The sequence below is a fragment of the Penaeus vannamei genome, chromosome 42 (assembly GCF_042767895.1).
Source record: "Penaeus vannamei isolate JL-2024 chromosome 42, ASM4276789v1, whole genome shotgun sequence".
In the NCBI taxonomy this organism is placed as follows: domain Eukaryota; kingdom Metazoa; phylum Arthropoda; class Malacostraca; order Decapoda; family Penaeidae; genus Penaeus; species Penaeus vannamei.
The window spans coordinates 13628537-13643855 of record NC_091590.1 but is presented as its reverse complement, the minus strand read 5'-3'; the positions used below and the strand labels follow the sequence as shown (position 1 = coordinate 13643855).

Sequence of the window (15319 nt, the reverse complement as noted above, 5' to 3'; positions counted from 1 at the left end):
TCTTTTGCTTCGTATCCTCACTCTCCCTTGTCCCGCGAGGTCCTTCCTCCCCCTCGCGTCGAATCGGGTGGTGTTGTAGGACTCACAGCTCGACGTTTTCTGTCATAACGTTTGTCCTGTGATAAGCTCTGCGGTGCTGTGTATCCGGTTCCCTTTGAAGCGGAGGAGAAGAGACCGAAGCGACGGTGCTACTAAGGAACGAGTGATGTGCTTGCGTCGATATTTTCGTTCCATCTCATATTATCAGGGAAAAGTGTGACGGCTTTTGTTTTTAGAGGGACTCGTTGGGTGTGTTGTCCTTTTTGTTGTTGTTGTTGTTTTGTTATTGTCGTTGTATTATCGTTGCTATCAATAGCGTAGTGTTATAATCATCATCACGTCTGTTGTTATTGTCATTGTTATTACGAAAGTGGTTTTGTGATCCCTCGAAAACGGCGGGGCGTGGTTTTATTGGGTCCTCTAATGAGCCCGTTTTGTGACGCGCTCCCAGTTAGGGAAGATGCCGGATGGTCCCCGCCCGCTCCGGCTTTACAGCTTGTATTAATTTGTTCACCATTACAGCCAATAAAGTAGTGATTGTATGCAAATTAGCGTGTTTAGTGTTATTGGCGAGAGGAGGGGAGGAGCGGGGAGGGGAGGGAGAGGAGGGGGCAGGGATGGAAAAGGGCGGAGGATGGGAGGAGGAAAAGGAAGCTCGAGGCAAAGAAAGGGGAAGCAAGGAAAGGGAAGGTTGGGGAGAAAGGGGAGAGGAGGGGAGGGAAGGCGAAGATCTCGCGTCCTCCTTTAAGGTGAGGGAGTGTCGGTTTTGGTATGCGCCTGAGGGGGGGAGGGGGGGGGCGATGGTGGAGGATGATGGTAGGGGAGGGTGTGGGGGTGGGGGAGAGTCAGCCAAGGAGTCAACTTTATTTATAATCCTTCCACAGATGTTCATTAATTATATGGTATTATAGGAAGACGTATTTATTATTGTGGTTGTTCTTACTGTTTTATTATGTTCTTTACTATACTCTTTTACCGTTACATGTCAGTATTGCCCCTATTCTTTTCACCATCAATTTTGTTGTTATTAATATTAGTTATTGATAGTATTATAGAGTTGTTTGTTGTTGTTCTTCTTCTTGCTATTATTATTATTATTATTATTATTATTATTATTATTATTATTATTATTATTATTATTATTATTATTATTATTATTATTATTATTATTGTTATTTTTATCATTACTATTATTGCTTTTATTAATATGATGATGATGATGATGATCCTAATGTCATTCACGTCACCATCATCACCACCATGACGATTTCATCCTGCGTTTCCTACCCGTTCTCTAATCCCCCCCCTCCTTCCCCCGCAGCTCGTGGTCCGAGGAAGGGTGCCGCGTCCTGCGCTACAACACGAGCCACACGGTGTGCCAGTGCGACCACCTGACCAACTTCGCCGTGCTCATGGACGTGCACGCGACGCCCCTGGCCTACCCGCACCACCTGGCCCTCTCCATCATCACCTACGTCGGCTGCGTCATCTCCATCGTGTGCCTGCTCCTCGCCACCATCGTGTTCCATGCCTTTAGGGGCCTGAAGGTGAGGGCGTGGTCTGTGCGTCTTTTCGTTCTCTTTCTGTCTTTCTGCATCTCTGTGTCTCTCTCTTTCTTTCTTTCTGCATCTCTCTCGCTCTCGCTCTCTGTCTCTCTCGCTCAGGAAGTAGAGAAGTAGAACAAGGATTACGAGGAAAGAGAGGGAGAAGGGAAGGAGATTCATGGCTAGAGAGAGAGAGGGAGAGAGATACAGACAGACAGACAGACACAGACAGAGGCAGACACACAGACAGAGAGAGAGAGAGAGAGAAAGAGAGATTGGTTAGTTGCTTAACGGACCAGGATTTCCTCGGCTCTTGGGCACGGGGACTGGATTTGGAGGATATGAACAGATTTCTCTCCGTGTGAGCATATGTTCGCCAGCGTACACGTCTACATTCCAAATCCAACCCAATCCACTAACGCCCCCCCCCCCTCCCTTCTCTCCCCCCGCCCCCCAGAGCGACCGGACGACCATCCACAAGAACCTGTGCGTGTGCCTCCTGATTGCCGAGACGGTGTTCCTGGCGGGCGTGAACCAGACGGACAAGCCGGTGGTCTGCGGCGTCGTGGCGGGCCTCCTGCACTTCTTCTTCCTCGCCGCCTTCGCCTGGATGTTCATGGAAGGTGGGGGCGCCCGTGCGAGGCTCTAGACTCAAAGGATTTTTTTTTTTTTTTTTTTTTTTTTTTTTTAGATGAAGGTGATGTGTTTTTCTTTCTTTTAAGATAACGATGACGTGTTTTTTTCTTCTTTTTTAAGTGTAAAGGTGACATGATATGAAGATATTTTTTGATGATAAAAGGATTTTATGGTCTAAAGATTTTTTTTAGAAATAAAGGTGATATTATATAAAGATTTCTCTTTATGTAAAGATGATATTATATAAAGATATTTTTTAGATATAAATATGATATGATATAAAGGTATTTTAATATAAAGATGACGTTTTTATATAAAGGATATAAAGAAGAGGTAAATGAAATAAGGAATTTAAATATGAATTAAAGAAAATGTTTCACTAGTTGTGATTTTTTTAAGAATTGAATATTTATGGCGTTTGTTTCTATATTAATTTGATTGTTTAATTTTTATTTATTTTCTTGTCCTACGTATATATTTTCTTTGGCTATACTTCTTACCACCTCATCGCCATTATCATAAGTCAATATTTCTTTTATATTCCGTCCACGCGTTCTGATTCCATTTCCCCCCTTTTTTTATTTTTTTTTCTCTTCTGGCGTCCCCCAGGCAGCTCATCATGGCCATCAAACAATATGTACTTTGTCTTTCCTTCCACGCACACGGATTCTGTTTCTTCTCGCGTCCTAAGGTTTCCAGCTGTATAGATTCTGTTTCTTCCTTTGGCATCTGAAGGGTTCCAGCTGTAGCGATTGTATTTCTCCTTCTCGCATCCCTAAGGTTTCCAGCTGTATCCTTCTGGCATCTTAAGGTTTCCAGCTGTAAAGATCCTATTTCTCCACAAGGTTTCCAGCTGTACTCTCCCGTCCCTAGGTTTCCAGCTGTAAAGATCCATTTTCTCCACAAGGTTTCCAGCTGTATCCTTCTCGCATCCCAAGGTTTCCAGCTGTATCCTTCTCGCGTCCCAAGGTTTCCAGCTGCAAAGATCCTATTTCTCCTCGTGCCAACAAGGTTTCCAGCTGCACTCTCGCGTCCGAAGGTTTCCCAGCCGCACCGATTCTACGCCTCCCTCTCGCCCCCCCCAGGTTTCCAGCTGTACGTGATGCTGGTGGAGGTGTTCGAGGCGGAGAAGTCGCGCGTCCGCTGGTACTACGGCGCCGCCTACGGGTTCCCGGCGGTGGTGGTGGCCGTGAGCGCCGTCATCGACCCCTTCAGCTACGGGACCAAGGACGCGTGCTGGCTCAGGGCGGACAACTACTTCATCTTCGCCTTCGTCGGGCCCGTCATCGCCGTCATCATTGTGAGTAGAGCGGGGAGGAGGGAGGGGGTGGGGTGGGGGTTGGTGGGGGGGAGTGTGGGGAGGAGGAGGGGAGTGGGGGTGGGATGGGGGTTGGTGAGGGGGAGGAGGGGAGTGGGGGTTTGATGGGGGGAGGAGGAGGGGTTGGGGGTTGGGTTGGGGGAGGAGGAGGGGTTGGGGGTTAGGAGGGTGGGGTGGGGAATGAAAGGGAAGGGAAGGGGTGTGTTAGATGTATAGTACGTAGTCTTCATGAAATTGAATGTTGTCTCTTTCTCTCTTCATCCTCCCCTACCTTCTCCATTCTCCCCTTCCCATCATCTTCCCCCTCCCATCATCCTCCCTTTTCCATTATCCCTCCCATATCCTCCCTATCCCTCTCCCTTATCCTCTTCTTTATCCTCCCCATCCTCCCCCCTTATCCTCCCCATCCTCCCCCCTCATCCTCCCGACACACCGACAGCCCGAGGCGACGAAAGCGTGACCAGGCCGACGAGGATGAGCTCCGACAGGGCCCTCGCTCTCGTGTTCTTCCCTTTTATCACATTTTTCCTCCTTTTTCATTCTTTCCTTGTTTAGGGAGGGACTGTGAGGAAGAACGAAGGCGTTGTTTTGTTAGTATGAAGGTTTTTTATTAGTTGTAGGTATGATTTTCTCTACCTTACTTCCCTCCATCCCTTCTATCCGTCCTTTCCCTCCTTCCCTTCCTTCTCTTCTTCACTTCCCTCCCTTCCTTCCTTCACTTCATTTCCCTCCCTTGCCTCCGTTCCTTCCCTCCTTCACTTCCCTTCCATCCTCCACTTCCCTCCTTCACTTCTCTCCTTTCCCTCCCTCCCCTCCTTCACTTCCCTTCCATCCTACACTTCCCTTCCATCCTAGACTTGCCTGCCTTCGTTCCCTCCTTCACTTCCCTCCCTTCCTTCCTTCATTTCATTTCCCTCCTTCCCTTCCCTCCCTTCCCCTTCCACTTCCCTCCCTTCCCTCCTCCACTTCCCTCCTTCCCTCCCTCCCTTCCCTCCCTTCACCCTTCCTCCTTCCCTACCCTCCTTCACTTCCTCCCTCCCGTCCTCCTTACCCCACTGAGTAGGGAGGAAGCTGGCGCTCGTCATCAGCTCAACGGAAAAGCTCAGATTTCAAATCACCCAATTTTTTTTTCTTTTCTTTTTTTTTAATGTATGTTTTTCCGTTATAATGGATATGCTAATGACCTCTTTGTCAGAAGTGCAGCGAGCGATCAGGATCAACCGGCCTCGTTTAGTTGTTGTTGTTGTTGTTGTGGTTGTTATTTTTTGGTTAGTTTGTGTGGGTTCGGGAAAAAAGCAAAAAAAAAAGAAGTTCGTTTTAAAGAAATGTCTTTGAGGATGAACCGTGTGGATAGGGAGGTCAAGAGAGGTCGTCAGATAGAGGTGGCAAATTTAGTGCCAGAGAGGGATAGGGGGAGGGGTGGAAAATAAGGGGAAGGGAGGATGATGAGGAGCGGGCGGAGGATAGGGTTAATGGAGGTAATGAATAGGGGAAGGAGTGGAGGTAGAGATGCAGGAAAGGAGAGACGAGGTTGGGGGTAGGTAGGGAGGAAGGTGAGGGAGGAAGGAGGAGGTAGGGGATATGGGTAAAGGAGAGGTGGGGTAAGGTAAAGAAAGGTTTTGGAGCAAGGCAGTGGATAGGAAGGGGATAAAGCAGGGAAAGAGAGGAATTGGGGGTAGAGGATGATGGAGAAGAGGTAGCAGTGTAGGAGAGGAGGAGTTGGAGAAAGGGTTAGAGTAGGGGAGCAAGAAGGGGAGGGGTTGAGGAAGGGGCAAGAGGGGGGGGGTTGAGGGAGGGGCAAGAGTAGAGCAGAGGAGGGGTCAGAGGGGGTCGGAGTATGGGAGTAAAAGGGGGAGTTAGGGGAGGGGCAAGAGGGAGTTGGGGGTGGGACAGGAGGGGGAGTTGAAGGAGGGGCAAGAGTAGGGGGCGCAAGAGGGGGAGTTGGGGGTGGGGGTGCTTTGCTCTCGTGTTGTTCCATTATGCATGCCGGAGTGTTTGTTTATCTTGTTTTGTGGACGTCACGAGCCCATGCATAATTTAGCCGTTTTGTTTTGTATCTGTCGTCGAATTACAAAAAAAAATCAGACAAAGTAATGTGTGGATCGGTCTGAGGGAGAGAGGGGGGAAGGAGAGAGAGAGGAGGAGACAGACAGGGAGACAGACAGACAGAGAGAGGGGGGAGACAGACAGAGGGAGAGAGAGAGAGGGGGAGATAGATAGGGGGAGACAGACAGAGAGAGAGGCAGGGAGACAGACAGAGAGAGAGAGAGAGAGGGAGACAGACAGAGAGAGAGGGAGAGAGGGAGACAGACAGAGAGAGAGAGAGAGGGGGAGCCAGACAGAGAGAAAGGCAGGGAGACAGACAGAGAGAGAGAGAGGGGGGAGAGAGATAGGGGGAGACAGACAGAGAGAGAGGAGGGAGGGGGGAGAAAGAGAGAGAGAGAGAGAAGGGGAGAAAGAGCTGTTGTGAATAAAAAAATGCAACAGTGAGCACATAACCCCTTTATGCAGACCTCTTTTTTTGCTTCATCTCTCACCTCCTGTTCTCTTTACTCTCTGTTTTCTCTTCTTCGTCGTCTCTGCCTCTTCGTATTGCGTATTGCCTTTTCTTCGCTTTCTTTTCCACTCTTTCGTCTTTTGTTGTTCATTCTAACATTCCATCCTTGTCGTCCTTCAGCAAAGCGCGTTTTTATTGTCCTCTCCTTCTCTTCCTCTCCCTTCTCTTTCCCTGCTCCCTTTCCCCTCCTCTTCTCCCCTTATCCGCGCCGACCTCCCCCCTTCCCCTCCATCCCTTTCCATACTGTTACACTCTCCCTCCCCTTCTGCCCTTCCCCTCCCCTTTGCCCCTCCTCCCCTTCCCCTACATTGCCCTTCCCCATTGCCCCTCCTCCCCTTACCCCCTCCCCTTCCTCTCCCCATCGCCCCTCCTGCACTTACCCCCTCCCCTTCCTCCCCATCGCCCCTCCTTCCCCTCCCCTCTCCATCTCCTCCCCCTCCCTCTCTTACTCCCCTCCCTCCCTCTCTCTCTTCCTCTTCCCGCTGACGGACAGGGTATCGTGTTTAATTTGCATAGTTCATTTCGCAGTTGCAAATTAACTCTGGAGCAGAAATCAGGTGTGGAAAATATCTAATCTACCAGCCGCTGGTGGACGGTACAGAAGCGCCTGTGTTCCTCTGTCTCCCTCTCTCTCTCTCTCTCTCTCCTCTTTCTCTCTTTCTTTCTCGCGTCTCACTCTTATCGCTCCGTCTGCAGCATCTCTCGTATCTTTTCTCTCTTCTCTCCTTTCTCATTTTTCACTTCTCTCTATTTTCTTCTCATTTCTGTCCTCTCTCCCTTTCCCCCTGTCCCCCTCTCCTTCTTTTCCTTCATCATCCTCCTACCTCCCTTCCTCTTCCTCGTCATCATCCTCTACCTCCTTCCTTTCTCCTCCTCATCTTCCCTCCCTTCCTCCCCCCACTTCCCTCCCTTTCTCCTCCCCTCCCTTCCGTCCTTCCCCCTCTTCCCTTCATTTTTCCTCTTCCTCCCTTCCTTTCTTCTCCTACTCCTCCCGTCCTTTCTCCTCCCTACTCCGCCCTTCTTTCTCATCCTACTCCTCCTTCCTTTCTCCTCCTACTCCTCCCTTCCTTTCTCCTTCTACTCTCTCCCTCCTTTCTCCTCCCTCCTTCCTTCCTTTCTCCTCCTCCTCCTCCCTTCCTTTCTCCTCCTCCTCCTCCTCCCTTCCTTTCTCCTCCTACTCCTCCTCCCTTCCTTTCTCCTCCTCCTCCTCCTCCTCCCATTCTCCGGTCCATATTTCTCCTCCTCTCTCCCTAAGAGACCTCACTGTCATAGCATGTTACCTCACGCAACAAAGCCTCGCGGATCATCTGTTCGCCGTATCATAAGAACACAAAACCTTATCGACGAAATCACTACCCCCTCCCCTCACCCCCCCCCTTCTAGACAACGCCTGATTGACAACAGTGACACCATATCTGCCACCAACGTTCCCCGTATCTAATTACTTTGTTGTCAATCGCAGCTTGTTATCCTGTTAGCCCAGCCTCGCTTCTTGCTTAACGAGAGGGAGTAGGGAGAGGGAGGGGGAGGAGGGAGTGGGGAAGAGGAGAAAAAGAAGTGAAGAGGAAAGATGTAGGGAGAGAGTGGGAGAGAGAGAGAGAGAAAGTGAGTGGGTGGGTGGGTATGTGGGTGAGTGAACGAGTGGATGAGTAAAGTAAGTAAGAAAATAAGTAAAAGAGTGAGAGTGAGAATGAGAGAGAGGGAGAGGGAGAGAGAAAGGGCAAGAGGAAAAGCACTCGCTGAAGGACAAACTGTTTCAACACCCCGTCTGGAAGCGGAATAGATGAATGATTTGATTGATATTGGCGTCCCTCGCCTTTCGCCGCCGGGGAGTGGGGGGAGGAGGGGAAGGGCGCAGCGGTGGTGTTTGCAGGAATTGATCCTCCTGCTGACGGACGGACGGACAGGCATCGCCGGTCAGACGGTGGGATACGCGACGGCGAAGAGCGTGCAGTGAGGGAGCTCCAAGAGGGAAGGCTGGTAGAAAGGATGATGGGACGAAAATCGGATTCATACACACAAACGGAAAGGCACACGCAGGCAAGCAGCACCCAGACACAGATATAAAGAGAGGCAGACAGACAGACAGACAGACAGGCAGCCGGGCGGACGAGACAGGCCCAGCGCGCATCCGTCTCCCACTGGAGCGGCCTGCCTGTAAACACGGGCGGACAGGCGCCCTGAGCAAATTGGAATTCTGAAGATGGCCAATCAGCTATATAAACAAATCCAGCTCGCCCTCTCGATATGGAAGCTGGTTATCTCATGTGCCTTTGAAGCCTGTCGGGATGTATACGTGGGGGAGGCTTTTCCTCTCCCCTCGGGGCTTCAGTGCGCGAGGACGAAAGGAGAGGGGAAGGGGAAAGGGAGGGAGGAGGGAATAGGGAGGAAGGGAGGGAGAGAGGGAGAGAGGGAAGGAGGGAGGGAGGGAGAAGGGAGAAGGGAGGAAGGGAGGAGGAGGGGGAGAGGGGAGGGTTATAGGGAGGGAATAAGGAAGAACGTAACGGGGGAGGAGGGTAAAAGGATAGGGTAGAAGGGGAAGGAGGAGGTAGGAGTGGAAGGGGCGTCCGAGATGTTCCTGTTCCCCTTCGCCCTTCTTCCCGTCCCTCCCTCCCTCCTCTCGTCGTCGTGGAAGGGCGCCTAAGGGAAGGAAGGGAAGAGGGCCGGGTCTCGAGTCTCCTCCGAAGGGATTGACGCGAGATTGCCTTTTAACGTGGAGACGACGCGGCTCACCGCTCGAGGGGCGCCGCGACTTCGGGCGACTTGGGGAGCGCCAGGCCTTAGATTTATTTATTTTTTGTGTCCTGACGAGGGCTGACGGCATGGGGGCGGCTGACAGCGCTTTGAAGAGAACTCAGACAACGCGGGGGCACGACGGCAAGAACGCGCTGACGATTAGGGCTGGCTGACAGATGGCTGTGCCCGTCAGCAGTCGCACCCTTGCCTCAGATAGTCCGGGAAGGGGGCGTTGGTGGGCGGGAGGAGTCGACCCCCTCCCCCCTCCCCCTCCCTTTTTTCGGCCGGGGAATGAGCAGGAAGGACTTTTAGGAGGTCGGGGTGAAGGGACGGTGATGGAGGGGGAGGGTAGGGGGAAGGGGAGGGGGAGGTTGGAAAGGGTATTGACTGGTTCGAAAGGCAAATGTTTGTGTTTGTAACTTCTTCGGCGTCTCTGCCGGTCAGGATTCCTCTGTCCGGTTCTTCAGCTGAGGTCTCCCCCTCTCTTCCAAGTCCTCCTCCTCCTCCTTCTCTTCTTTCTTCGTTTCCTCTTCCTTTTTCGTTCCCTCTGCTAATTACTGTGATCTTCATCTTCCTGTTCGTTCCCCCACGAGCCTACCCTCCTCTTCCACCATTTTCTCTCCCTTCTCCTCCTTCCTGCTATTCCTCCCCCTCTTTCTCATCCTTTGCATTTCCCTCTCCCTTCCCCCCTTCTTTCTTCCTCCCACTCCTCCCCCTCTCCCTCTCCCCTCCCCCTCTTTCTTCTTCCTCACACCTCCCCCTCCCCCTTCCTCCTACTTCTTCCTCCTCCTCCTCCTCCTCCTCCTCCTCCCCCTCTTCCTCCTCCTTCTCCCCTCGCTCCTTCCCGTCCACGGCTTCCCCTCGCCGTCCTCCTCCTAGCGTGCCGAGCTTCCCTTACCCAATTATGGAACAACCTTTGATTGCATCAGAATTTAGGCTTTGGTTACGATGGGTAGATTTTTCCCCTCTTTTCCCCTTTTTTGTTCGCTCTCTCTCTCTCTCTCGCTCTTTCTTTTTTTTCCCCTTTGGAGTACTACGCTCCTCTCCCCTTTGATGTAGTCTATTGCGTTTAGCCGTATTAATCAGCTCTTTGGAGATCAGGGTGTATCTTCTCTCTCTCTGTCTTTCTTTCTGTCTGTCTGTCTGTCTGTCTCTGGGTTTTTGGGGTTGGTCTCCTTTTTGCTCTTTCTCTGGTTCTCTGGTTCTCTTGCTTTCGCTTGCTATCTTTCTCTTTCTCTTTCTCTTTCTCTTTCTCTTTCTCTTTCTCTCTCTCTCTCTCTCTCTCTCTCTCTCTCTCTCTCTCTCTCTCTCTCTCTCTCTCTCTCTCATTCTCTCTCTCACTCTCATTCTTTCTCTCACTCTCATTCTCTCTCTCTCTCTCATTCTCTCTCTCACTCTCATTCTCTCTCTCACTCTCTCTCTCTCTCTCTCTCTCTCTCTCTCTCTCTCTCTCTCTCTCTCTCTCTCTCTCTCTCTCTCTCTCTTTCTCTCTCTCTCTGTCCATTTCTCTTTCTGTTTCTCTTTCTCATTTTTCACTCTGTTTCTCTTTCCCTTTGTCTGTCTGTCTCATTCTATCTCTGTCCTATTTCTCCTCCTCCCTCTTTCTCCTCTTTTACACTTCCCTCTCCCCCGTAACAACCCCCCTTTTCCCTCCCCCTCCCCCTTCCCCTCCCCCTTCCCCTCCCCTGCCTTTGTTCCCGAGATGAAGCATGGCGCCCGCCCTGCCGACGCTGATAGAATTCCTTCGATATGCAGATCAGTGTTTGGACACCTGATCAACCATTTACCCGACGAAGCACAACTTTATACAAAATTTAGATGAGCTCTTCGATACCTGTAGCCTGCCTAACAACCCCCCCCTCCCCTCTTCCTCCTCCTCTTTCCCTTTCCTTTTCCCTTCTCTTCCCTTCCCTCCCTCTCTGTCTTTGTTTCCGTGTCTCTTTCCCTTTTTCTGTCTCTCCACCATGTTTTTTGTGTGTGTGTGTTTTCTGGTTATCTTTATTATTTTCTTTCTTCTCCCTCCTTTCGTTTTTTTTTTCTTTTTCTCACATTTTCTCTTCCTTTTCTATTTTTCTTCTAATCCTCCTCCATATCTTTCCCTCTTCTCTGCCTTGCTTCTCTTCCTCTTTGCAATTCTTATCTCTTCTCCCTCTTCCCCTCTCCCTCTCCCCATTTCTCTTCTCGTCTTCCATTTACCCCTCTTCTTCTCCCTTCCCCTTCCATTTTCCCCTTTCTTTCTCCCTTCCCTTCCCTCTCCTCCCTTCCTTTCCGTTCCATTTTCTCCTCTCCTCCTTTCTTCTTCTCCCTTCTTTCCCCTTCTTCCCCTCTCCTTCCTGTCCGTCAACAAGCAAGAAATCTTTCTTGATGGTTCCCGATAATTAATATTTCCTTCACTGAGCGTTTTTTTTTTCTTCGTTTTATTTTTTATTTTTAAAATTCCGATATTTTATTGATTTGTTGTATTTTTCTACTTGGTTTTTCTTTCGTTTTTATTGGTAGTCTGGCAAAGAAAAAGTTTTATTTCGTATATTCTGTTTTTCATCCTTTTTATTTTTGTTATTATTACTTCTTTTTTGTTATTTCTCAAATGAACTTTACTCTTTATTTTTGTTCAATTATTGTCTATTTTATGATTTATTATTTATTTTATTATTTTATTTTATTATTTTTTATTATCACTTTATTATCATTTTTGTTTGATTATTGTCTCATTTTTTTATTCAATTATTGTATTTCTATTTTTTTATATATTTTTTAGTTATTTCAAGATAAACTTCATATTTATATCCATTTATTTGAAAATAGGCTCCTTTTTTCTCATATTTTTTTGAATGGTTGCCTCCCAGTCACCCTCCTTTATTTCCGTGAAGTTCTATCGATATCAAACTTCTCGAATGTCGCAGTTGCTGCTTGTTATATGGGGTGGCACTTTCTTATTCCTGCTCCTCCTCTCCCTCCTCCCTTCCTCCTCCCTTCTTTCTCCTCCTCCCTTCCTCCTCCCTTCTTTCTCCTCCTCCTCCTCCATCTGCCCTCCTCTTCCTCTTCCCTCCTCCTCCTCCTCCTCCTCCCTCCTCCTCCTCCTCACTCCTCCTCCTCCCTCCTCCTCCTCCACCACCTCCTCCTCCTCCTTCATCTCCCTTCCTCCCTCCTCCTCCTCCTCCTCCTGCCTCCACCTCCTCCCCTTCCTCCCCCTCCTCCTCCTCCTCCTCCCTTCTTCCTCCCCTCCTCCCTTCTTCCTCCTCCTCCCTCTTCCTCCTCCTCCCTTCTTCCTCCTCCTCCCTCCCTCTTCTTCTTCTTCTTCTTCTTCCTCCTTCTTCCTCCCTCCTCTCTCTCTCTTCCTCCTCCTCCTCCTCCTCTGCCACCACCCCCTCCTCCTCCTCTTCCTCCTCCTCCTCCTCCTTCTCCTACTCCCCCACCACCTCCTCCTCCTCCTTCCTCCTCCCCTCCACCTCCTCCTCCTCCTCCTCCTCTTTCCCACCTCCTCCTCCTCTCCTCTTTCCCTCCTCCTCTTCCTCTTCCTCCTCCTCCTCCCTCCCTTCCTCCTCCTCCTCCTCCTCCTCCTCCTCCTCCTCCTCCTCCTCCTCCTCTTCCTCCTCCCCCACGTGTTACATGTTGTTTTGTGTTGTGTGTCTCGGAAACTTTGCCCTCCGCTGCAAACTTATCTTGTTAGCAGTCTCGAAAGACGCAGGTTATATATGTTTTCAACGCGTTTGATTGCTAAGATTCTCCTTTTTTTGTTGTTGTTGTCATGATCGGGGGTGAGGGTGGGGTGGGGGTGGTGGGGGTAGGAGGGTAATGGGATGGGGAGAGGGGGGGGGGATTTAGATCAATAGGGGGTAAAATGTCAGTGGATCTTTTCTCTTTCTGTTTTTATCTTTATTTTTCTCTTTGTTTCCCTTTCCCCTCCTTTTCTCCCTTTCTCCTTCTTCCTTCCCTTTTCCTCCCTACATTTCCCTCACTCCCTCCTTTTCCCTCTTTTCCTCCCTTCCCTCCCCTCCAATTCCCCTTCACTCACACATCCTGCAGTTCTTATTCCATCCTCTCCCCCCCCCATCCACCACCCCTGGATACCACCACTAGGGATCCCCTCCACCCCCCCCCCCTCTTCCCGGCTGCTAGTCCGTTTGCCGCCATTCGTATGCCGTGGGCGTGGGGGCGTACCTTCCGCCCGCCCGTGACCCCCGCCCGCCCCTGGTCCAAGATAATCATTTGGTTTCCGCGGATTTTCGACTTGGTTCGGGAGGTTAATGGTGGGGGTGGTTCGGTGGGTGGGGTTTGGGGCGGGGTTTGAGGAGAAGGGGTGGGGCGTAAGGGTTTGGGGGTGGGGTTTGAGGAGAGGGGGCGGGGTTGAGGAGAGGAAAGGGAGGGAGTGAGAGAAAAGAGGGAAGGGAGGAAGGGAAGGGGGCGTAGGAAGAAAGTCAGGGAATTGGGATAAAGAGGGAGAGGGAAGGGGAAGAAGTGGGAAGCAAAGGTGACAAAATAAAATCGGGAAGGGGAGGGAGGGAGTGGAGGGAAGGGAAAGCAAAGAAGGTGAAGGGAGTGGAGGGAAGGACAATAGAGTGGGGTTAGCATTATATTTCTTTCTCCTCTCCTCCTTCACTCTCGTTGATCGACACTATACTCTTATTTAAAAAGTATGTGATACACTTCAAAATGTTTTCTTTTTATTGGTTAAAAAAAATTGGTCGCAAAAAAAAATCTTGACATCACTTTTCATGACGATTTTTATTTTCCTTCTCTTTTTTTGTCTTCTTTATCTTCCCCCCATTTTTATCGAAGCGACGTGTGTTTTAATTTCCATTTATTCTTTATTTATTTATTTATTATTTATTATTTATATATTTATTTATTTATTCTTTCCCTTTTTCAGGCCAACTCCATTTTCCTGACGATGTCGCTGTTCATCATGTGCCGCCACGCCAACCTCTCCGCCTCCGTCAAGAACAAGGAGCACACCAAGTTGGCCTCCGTCAGGTAGGTGTTGGAGGAGGAGGAGGAGGAGGAGGAGGAGGAGGAGGAGGAGGAAGGAAGGAAGGAAGGAAGGAAGGAAGGAAGGAAGGAAGGAAGGAAGGAAGGAAGGAAGGAAGGAGGAGGAAGAAGAAAGAGGAAGGAGGAAGGAGGAAGAAGAAGAAGGAGGAGGAGGAGGAGGAAGGAGGAGGAAGAGGAGGAAAAAGAAGAAGAAAAGAATGATGAGAAGGAGGAGGAAGAAGAATATGATGAGAAGGAGGAGGAGGAGGAGGAGAAGGAGGGAGGAAGAGAAGGAAGAATAGGGGGAGGAGGAAGTAAGGGGAAAGAATATGAAAGTAAGGGAGGGCGAGAAAATTAAGAGGAAAAAGACAGAATGCATATAATGAACAAGGGAAAAAAAATAGAAGGAATGTATGCAAAGATGAAAAAGGAGAAAAGGGAAGATAAGAAATAATAAAAGGAACAAGAATTTTTCATCTTGAAAATGCCCCCTGAGAGAGTGTAGTTTCAGAGTGCAAGTAGTAGGCCTAAGACATTTTTTTTCACCCCATGTAGGCTGTTTATGTAGCCGGCCTAACAAGTAGTAGCCGTAGAGAGTAAGCAGACCCCTTGGTATTCCCTAAAAAAGAATTAACAATAACAGCAATAACGAAAACTAACATCTTCCCGTAGTGATTTATTAGGTGCATCACTTCTAGATGTAGTTCTTTAATCACCTAATTTTTTTCATTATTTTACGTTCGTTTTTTTTTTTCTTCATTTCTGATGGACTAACAGTAACGTATTAGCGAGTAAGTGCAACACAGTGTGGTGGGTTAGAGCCGCGCCCGGCAGTGGGCGAGGGTGGGCGGCTCCTTCACATACTAACCTGGTGTTTACCTCCGTCTCGACCCACCACCACGTCGCGCCCACCGCTGACTCTCCCGGTCTCCACCTTTCCGCTGGTCCTGTTCTGGCTGCTGCTGTGCCTGTCCCTGCTGCCGCGGTGGCCGATGCTGTCTGCCATGGTGGTTGTGTCGCTGGTCTTACTCGTTATGGTGTTGCTGGTGGTGATGATGATGGTAGTGGTGGAGAGGAGAGTGCGCTGCTCGACAAAATGCAGGCTCATGTGTAAGATTTTGTTTTCGTGTATATATATTTCCTTTTTTTTCATTTTGTATAGTTCCTCGCCTGACCACGTGACTCTAGAATCGGCCTGCGGCTTGGGTCTCTCGAAAAATCCAATTTGTTGTCATTTACGGTTGACCAATTAAAAAGAAATGATGCCGATAATAAACCAGCAATGGAAAATTCGAATAAAACTACTTTCAAATTCGCTGTTTAAGCCGTAAGACAGACGGCGGTTTGAGAGACAGGGCGGAAGGCAGATTGTAGGCGAGGCGTGGGCGTGAAGGAAGCACCGTCTTGAGAGAGAGTCGCACTCGCCTTCTGCAGGAGCTGCTGGCGGAGGAGGAGGAGGAGGAGGAGCAGGTGGTGGTGGTGGTGGAGGGGCTTGTGTATCCCTGCGTGGCTTGGCCTTTT

At 49.7% G+C, this 15319-nt stretch overlaps 1 protein-coding gene across 8 annotated transcripts in view; it reads left to right on the top strand.

Moving 5' to 3' along the window:
* The window catches only part of LOC113806045 (latrophilin Cirl), a 178103-nt gene that overhangs the window by 147471 nt on the left and 15313 nt on the right, over positions 1-15319 (top strand). For 6 of the 8 annotated variants that reach the window (XM_070118766.1, XM_070118764.1, XM_070118760.1 and 3 more), the window contains 5 exons: positions 1361-1586; positions 2041-2206; positions 3305-3519; positions 13701-13804; positions 14864-14908. In XM_070118766.1, coding sequence (XP_069974867.1) covers positions 1361-1586; positions 2041-2206; positions 3305-3519; positions 13701-13804; positions 14864-14908 — 756 coding nt within the window. The remainder of the gene's footprint in view (positions 1-1360; positions 1587-2040; positions 2207-3304; positions 3520-13700; positions 13805-14863; positions 14909-15319) is intronic. The other 2 variants (XM_070118768.1, XM_070118762.1) reach the window with 1 other exon arrangement.